General features: G+C 49.1%; 2 protein-coding genes across 11 annotated transcripts in view; one reads left to right on the plus strand and one right to left on the minus strand.

The window, feature by feature from the left end:
- NDOR1 (NADPH dependent diflavin oxidoreductase 1) overlaps window positions 1-7,647 on the minus strand; it is a 47,656-nt gene extending 40,009 nt beyond the window's left edge. For 2 of the 10 annotated variants that reach the window (XM_073314999.1, XM_073314997.1), the window contains exon 1: window positions 1,076-1,394. Coding sequence is in view for 1 of the 10 variants with exons in the window: in XM_073314996.1 (XP_073171097.1) it covers window positions 533-646 (114 nt within the window). In the remaining 9 variants the exon portion in view is untranslated. Of the gene's footprint in view, window positions 1-532; window positions 830-1,075; window positions 1,395-1,419; window positions 1,516-6,980 lie in introns of those variants that run through there. The other 8 variants (XM_073315001.1, XM_073315003.1, XM_073315002.1 and 5 more) reach the window with 7 other exon arrangements.
- TMEM203 (transmembrane protein 203) lies at window positions 1,481-2,298 on the plus strand. The gene has a single exon (XM_073315005.1). The coding sequence runs from the start codon at window positions 1,592-1,594 to the stop codon at window positions 2,000-2,002; it is 411 nt and encodes a 136-aa protein (XP_073171106.1). The 5' UTR covers window positions 1,481-1,591; the 3' UTR covers window positions 2,003-2,298.
- Window positions 7,648-7,879: the final 232 nt, after the last annotated feature.

Consider the following 7,879-nt stretch of genomic DNA (forward strand, 5'->3'; position numbering starts at 1 on the left):
TTAGAGACTAACCAATTTATTTGAGCATAAGCATGCGATGAAGTGAGCTGTAGCCCACGAAAGCTTATGCTCAAATAAATTGGTTAGTCTCTAAGGTGCCACAAGTACTCCTTTTCTTTTTGCAAACTTTATAAGTGTATTTTCTATTCCATTATCTAAATCATTGATGAAGATATTGAACAGAACCGGACCCAAAACTGATACCTGTAGGATCCCACTCGTTATGCCCTTCCAGCATGATTGTGAACCACTGATAACTAGTCTCTGGGAACGGTTTTGCACCCACCTTATAGCAGCTCCATCTAGATTGCATTTATTTATGAGAGATTTATGATAGATGCTTTTTTATTTATAACAGATGCTTTTATCTTTTTGTCCCTCTACAAAATGAAATAAATAAACCTAGAGTTAAGTTTGGTAGGTGACAAAGCCATTACAAACCCCCTTACCAGGAAGCCCACAGCTAAGAAAGCGTGAGTATTAAAGTACAGAAATGATAAGTGAAGTTAAGGTAGGTGATGGCCGGACAAACCTTTGTGACAGGGGCATTAAGGCAGAGAGCACATATCAGCAACTTGAAGGCAAAACTCCTTACAGAAACGTTGCAGTTAGTGTAAAGAACAGCAATGCAATGCTCCGCCCCCATCTGCCCTGACCTATCTACCACTTTTGACACAGTTGGCTGGGGCCCGGTATTTGTACCGGTAGCGTGGGCCCCTTCTGAGGGCCTTAAGCACCACCTTGACCCTGCCTCTCTCCACTGTGTAACAACAGAGCTAATGACAGGTCTCAGAGTAGCAGCCGTGTTAGTCTGTATCCGTAAAAAGAACAGGAGGCCTTGTGGCACCTTAGAGACTAACCCATTTATTAGAGCATCAGCTTTCGTGAGCTGCATCCGATGAAGTGGGCTGTAGCCCACGAAAGCTGATGCTCTAATAAATGGGTTAGTCTCTAAGGTGCCACAAGGCCTCCTGTTCTTTTAACAGAGCTAATTTAGCCTCAAGTAAGGGTCTTGTTACACGCGGCCGGGCTGCAATCGCTGATACCGAGGTCTAAGCAGTAGGGAAAAACCTACAGACTCCTCTTCTGAACTCCCTGTCCCGCCTTGGCTTGTGACCGTCCTCCCTGGCTCCCCCCCGCCTCCGCAATCGGTCCTTCAGCGTGTCCTCGGGCGGATCCTCGCCGCCCTCCCACCAGCCCTCGGCAGGGGCGCCCCAGGGCTGCGTCCTCGGTCCGCTCCCCACCCAGGGGCCCTGCCGGGAGGACACTCAACCGCCCACCCGCTTCAGCGCCGGTCGCTCCGCCGGACTCGCGGCCCTGCCTCTGCGCCCGGAGCGCCCTCCCGGCCCGGCTGCGCCCGCCGGGCTGCCCCGCGCTGCCACCCCGCAGGCGCGCCGGGACCCGCCCGGCCGGACCCACCTGTGCGGCCGGCGGCGCGCGCCTTCCGCTTCCGGTGACGGCATCAGCGTGCGCCGCCGGGGGGGGGCCGGAAGTCAGGGAGCGACGGCGGCCGTGGGCGGCCTGTCCGCGGGCCGGGCTCTGCGCTGACCCGGGCCCAGGCTGGGGCCGGGCCGGGCCGGGCCGCGCCGCGATGCTGTTCTCGCTGCGGGAGCTGGTCCAGTGGCTGGGCTTTGCCACCTTCGAAATCTTCCTGCACGTCCTGGCGCTGCTGGTCTTCTCCGTCCTGCTCGCGCTGAAGGTGGATAACGGCGGCGCGGAGCTGTCCTGGTGGAAAGTTTTCATCCCCTTCTTCGCTGCCGACGGCCTGAGCACGTACTTCACCACCATCGTCTCCGTGCGGCTCTTCCAGGACGGGGAGAAGCGCCTGGCGGTCCTTCGCCTCTTCTGGATCCTCACCATCCTGAGCCTCAAGTTCGTCTTTGAAATGCTCTTATGTCAGAAACTAGTAGAGCAGACCAGGGAGCTCTGGTATGGACTCATTATGTCCCCCGTCTTCATCCTGCTCCAGCTCCTCATGATCCGAGCCTGCAGAGTAAACTGAAGAACCGGGGCACCGAGGGTTTGAACCTGCTACCCCAGCACTGAAGTATTCACCCCAACCGAAGAGTTAATCGAGCTTTGCGGCTTAGTTTTTGGCAACTTTGTAGTAAATCTCTTTGGCCATGTAAATCTGAGGTGTGAGAAGACGCTTTTGTACTTCGTTAAATTATTACATAATATTGGCCCTGTGTTTCCCCAAAACATATATTTATGTTGTGTCATTCATCTAAGGTGCATGTCACACCTTGGTGTTAATGTTAAAATGTCACTTGTTTTGTAATAAAAATGTATAGATGATATTTAGTGGTCTCATTTATAAGCTCTCTTCTTTAGAAAGCCAGTACTTGTAACCATTGCCTGGGAATGTTTGTAACTCTAGGGCTGACTATGTCTTGACCAAGAAATTTGGACCTTGACAAAAAATAATTGACTACCCCTGCTCTGGGTTAGTTAAATCTGCCACAGACTTGATAGCTGAAAAGCATATGCAGCTGTTGGTGTACCAGTCCCACACGATCAGTTTGTGAAAACCTGTGCTCCAACATGTATGCAGGGTTCATGACCTCAGACAGGAAAAAAACCCAGTCTTTATAGAACAAGAACTGAAGCAGTTTGACAGGGGTGTTTTCTGTGCAGATCAGTGTGTTGAATATACAAGAATAAGAAACTCCCAGTACAGAAGAGACTCTGAATTGCCAAATAGCCTGATGTTCTGAAGTGTGGGTTCATCCCTTACTCTGCTTTGAGAGTCTCATAATTGCAGCCAATGGGAATATTTCCCCCATTTCATAGCTACTTCAGTGCCTAGGGTCAGTGGACTATAAAGTAACTGGCTGTTTTCCTGTTTGCTGGGAATTTGAGATAGCCCTCTACCATTATTTTTAGTGTCATTCATTCTGCGTACTGCATTTCTGTTTGGAGGATGGATCATGTTCTGCTCAGCTGTTGTGGTGCCTCTCAACTGATGTTTGATACTGCACTTCCTTACTGCTTAGTAACTGTTCCTATGTGCAACTGTGGATATGTCACTCTTCATATTTGGGAATATAAACTTTGTTTGCATGTTCCCAAAATTTTAAAAATGTGGTCTATGTTAATTTCCTTTGATTTTGGAAGGGTTCTGCTTCCCCGCCTCTCCCCCACTGTGCTCTTTCAAACGGGGTGAGTGAAGGATACAGGATCTTAAGTTTTGTTGCAACTCCAATTCTTATTTTCTTTGTTTTAAAGTATTTATTCTGTTCCTCCCCCTCCAGCCTTTTTTTTTTTAAACTGGTTCCAGGTGCATCTAATACAGGAGGCTGTGCAGCTGTGTATATTCCTGTAGTTTCAGAGTAACAGCCGTGTTAGTCTGTATTCGCAAAAAGAAAGGAGTACTTGTGCCACCTTAGAGACTAACCAATTTATTTGAGCATGAGCTTTCGTGAGCTACAGCTCACTTCATCGGATGCATACTGTGGAAACTGCAGCAGACTTTATATACACACAGAGATCATGAAACAATACCTCCTCCCACCCCACTGTCCTGCTGGTAATAGCTTATCTAAAGTGATCATCAAGTTGGGCCATTTCCAGCACAAATCCAGGTTTTCTCACCCTCCACCCCCCCACACACAAACTCACTCTCCTGCTGGTAATAGCCCATCCAAAGTGACAACTCTCTACACAATGTGCATGATAATCAAGGTGGGCCATTTCCTGCGCAAATCCAGGTTCTCTAGTGTTTTTCAAGGCAGTAACATGCAGGTCATCAGCATCTCATAATCTTTATTTCATGCCTGTGAACTGCTGAGGAAGAGTACTAATGTTGCCTTAGTACCCAAGGAAAACAAGCTGAGATTTTCCAACTAGACAGAGAAAGTTTCATGGGCCTGAACTAAATGGAAAGCCCTGCATTGGACCAGGTAAACATATCTGAGAATGGTACATGGGAGAGATGGAAAATGACCTATTACAATACACCCAGGCAGTCCTGTCCCCTCCCAGGGATGGGGGCTGTATGGGATTGGACTGCCAGGCAGTCTGGCTCCCTGACTCAGCAGGGGCTGTGTGGGATTAGTCAGTACCCCTCTGCTGTCACATCGGTGAGCATGTCCTGCTTCTGCACCCTGCTATTACACAGTTGAGTCCTCAGCCCAGTGGTGCCATGCAGTCTTTGCTAATAGATCTTGGCTGTGTGGAATTCAGAGGGACCCCTTGATGGTAGTGCTTTGGTTCGCATACCACAGGATGTGCACGGGATTAATACCTTGATGGCTGGATGATCTTGATAAAGCAGAATTCCAGTGTGTCCGAAAGGTTTCCACGCATTGTTATCAGAACTAACCAAACACTACCTGGTGAGTGCATTTGAGTATGCATGGTGGTCACATTAATTTTCATTCTGCAAATACAGACTCTTGTTAGCCCCCACTTCAATGATGCCTACAAGGACCTAACCACCTAACAACAGCCAGGTAGCAGGTTAACTTGGGAAAGTGAAAATATCTGTATATCATTTGAGCTTTGTAGTGTCAGGATGTGGCAAATCATTAGCTCTTCCTGCATCTCCAAACTCTCTTTCTGTTTCCTTCAGAGTCTAAACTCTTTGGGACAGAGGCAGATCTTTTGTACAGCAGCACACTGATGTTATCCAAAACAAACACTAAATCCTCCTGCTTTGAAGAAATTTCTGTGCAGCTGAGCATAATTGGTCTGTGCAGGTGTGCAAAAGTCCCTGTGCTCAAGACTCACTAACAGGATCATATGCCTCCTGCAGTAAACAAAGGGCTGTTTTTCTACCTTTCCTGTATGAGGAAGTGAAACTGCTCTTGTTTAAGCAGCAGGCTGTATCTGGGAGTGGCTCATTAAAGACTGCAGGTGCTGAAGCAGGTACCAGTACAAAGATCACTCATATAACTTCATGCAGACACATGCTGTCAGCTCCCCCTGCAACCTCTCATGTATTGGTAAGATTTCAGAATGGATTGTACATAAGAGGGCTCAGATAACTGGAGTTATCTGCTGCATGGCCAAATGATTACATAAACTCCTGATTATCCAAAGAAATTTGGTGTCAAGGATAATAATGCCTTTACTACAACTGGAATGCCAAAGGCTGGTGCTGTATGTTCTGGTGCATGAATAATAAAAAAATGCATGAAAGGTCAAATGTTTCCTGTTTTCCTACATGTTAATTTCCAGCAGCATTTTGCTGACCCAGGGCACAGGAAGACTTTGCCTTCATTCCCACCACTGCTGTTCAGGTCCCACAGGGTGCTCCTCTCTGCCATTATGGTAAACAGCATCCACGGCTGGAGACATGCTTGCGCCATCACAGGCTTGACTCCAGGAGACACACCAGGGAGCTATGGCATGCATAGAAGTGAGGCCTCTGGTGGCCTGTTTACACTCTCACCTGTACAGACTGGAAGCTGAGGAGAGCGCCTCTTGGGGGCACGTGTTGGAGCAGCCTGTTCCTCATCATGCTGGCCAATCAGAGACCAGAGAAGGTGTCCGAGAACCTGTTTCCCTCCACCTTCTTTCGAACAGAAGGGTGTCGGGTTTTCAAGCTTGGTGTGCAGTACACTTTGGATGGGCCAGGCTCAGGAGGTGTTGATCCTACAGAGCTAATTCTTATATGCTTGCTCTGGGTTTAAACCTTAGAAAAATGAACTGAGGCCAACATTTTCCAGTTGGGATGTCCCAAGTCAGGCACCTAAATGAACGGGATGATACTTGGAAGTGCTTAACCATGCCTCAGCTCCCTTTGATGGGAATGATACCTCCCATTGGCCTGATGTGAAAGGTACAGAGTTCAATTATTTAGATCCCTCAAGATATATATATATTTTTAAGAGAAGTGGATTTCCAGAATCATTTAAGCAAGCTTGGAGCACAAAGTCCCAGAGACTTCTAATGGGGTATGCGCTCCCAACACTCTGGGGTGCTGTTGGAAATCTCACCCCTAACTCTAGGCACCTGTGGTGGAAAATGTGAGACTTAATCTTTTTCTAAATGACAGTTGGATGGAGCAGTCACTTTATTTCTTCCACAGCATGCTGTGTACTTATTGCCCATTGTCTCTTCTCTTCTTTTAGTCCAGGGAAATGAGCCCTCAAAAGTTAGCCTTCATCAGCCAAGGTGGCTTCCTTTTAACCCCTAATGTTAGTGGGTGGGTGCAGATCTGGATTTACAGAACCTTGCAGGAGGTTTTTCAACAGTAAAAGAGCTAGTATGTGAAGGAGCAGAGCAAAGAGCAGGTTTCAGGAGCTGACTCTTCAAGTTACACTCCAGGGGTGCAAGGGACCACCCTGGCCAAGGAACTTGCAGGATCAGGGCCTTTGTTTGCAACTACTAAGTATTTCAGTGGAGCTGTGGAGGCTGAAGTTAAGGAGAAATGTTCCTTCTTCAGGTCCTTTGGTGCTGGTACAGAGGCTGTGTGCAGAGTCACCACTAATGAGACAGTCCACCCATTTGGTTACCAATGTCCACTTCAGCTTGATTCCTGTTCTGCACAAAGCCACTGAAAATGTCTCAATTTCCCTTTGAAAATAGGCTGCTGGCTGGCCGTTAGGGCTTGTCTACACATGGAGTTAATCCAGAATAGCGATTATGCTTTAAATCCACTCTCTACCTTAATCTGAATTAACTTTCAAATGTAGACAAGCCCTTTGAGTTTGTGTTTGGGGGGCTATGATTGTCACAGTCTAGTTTTCTCTCATGTGAAATGTATCTTTGTACCACAAAACAACCATTCCATTTCCTTAGAATATAAAGAAGGCTGTTAAATAAGCAACGGACCTTTCCCAGCAATACAGCCCAGCTCCTTATGAAATCTGGTCTCTCCAGTAAATAAGAATCATTAGGACTCTGAGCCTAGTCTACACTAGAACGGCGGCTCTCCCCTCTCAGGAGGCTGATTGGTCTTGCGGACCCCCAAGTTTCTCATTTTTCCACAGAAGTATAAAATAAATCCATTGGAATATAAACATTGCACTTACCTTTCAGCGCGTAGTACACAGAGCAGCATAACCAAGTCATTGTAGGAAGTGTTAGTTCATAGAATCATAGAATATCAGGGTTGGAAGGGACCCCAGAAGGTCATCTAGTCCAACCCCCTGCTCAAAGCAGGACCAATTCCCAGTTGAATCATCCCAGCCAGGGCTTTGTCAAGCCTGACCTTAAAAACCTCTAAGGAAGGAGATTCTACCACCTCCCTAGGTAACGCATTCCAGTGTTTCACCACCCTCCTAGTGAAAAAGTTTTTCCTAATATCCAACCTAAACCTCCCCCACTGACTTCGCCATGGAGCCTGCTGTAAAACTAGGGAAACGTCTAGCTGGGTGGATGTGCCCCCGAAAGACCTCTGCGCCCATTAGGGCTACACGTTCCCCGACTGAGAGCCCCTGCACGCGTCGGACAAGCTCTCGATTCCAGTACAGCTACCCCGGGAATCCCTCCGAGCGGCCAGGCATCTTGGGCGGGCAAAAAAGGGCGACTGCCCCGGTATAGCGGAGCGAGCGAACCCAGCTAGGAATTCAGATTTTTATTTTTTTTTTTTTTTGCCGTTAGACCAGCCTGTCCGATCGGGCTGCGGCCAGCCTAGAACTCTCCGCCCCCCGGCTGAGCGGACACACGCTGGCCGCGGGGGTCGCAGCAGCCCGGCACCGGCTAAGGGGCCTTTCCGTACGTGGCCCCCCGGCCCCCGGGGCTCTCGCTGCCGGGGCGAGCCGCGCTCCGGGCACACGGCCCCGCGCCGGAGCCGCCGGGCAGCGCAGCCCGGTGGGAGGGGGCAGCGCCCCCTGCCGTGCACACAGGGAGCGCGGCCGCCGGACCGGGGACGGGGGGCGACTCCGCCCCGCCCTCCAAGACACGCCTCTCCCCCGCAACTGGCAGCCCA

The sequence above is a fragment of the Lepidochelys kempii genome, chromosome 16 (genome assembly GCF_965140265.1).
Source record: "Lepidochelys kempii isolate rLepKem1 chromosome 16, rLepKem1.hap2, whole genome shotgun sequence".
NCBI lineage: Eukaryota > Metazoa > Chordata > Testudines > Cheloniidae > Lepidochelys > Lepidochelys kempii.

Excerpts from the sequence above, each read along its gene's own strand:
- TMEM203 (XM_073315005.1), top strand. The coding sequence starts at position 1,592 with ATGCTGTTCTCGCTGCGGGAGCTGGTCCAGTGGCTGGGCTTTGCCACC.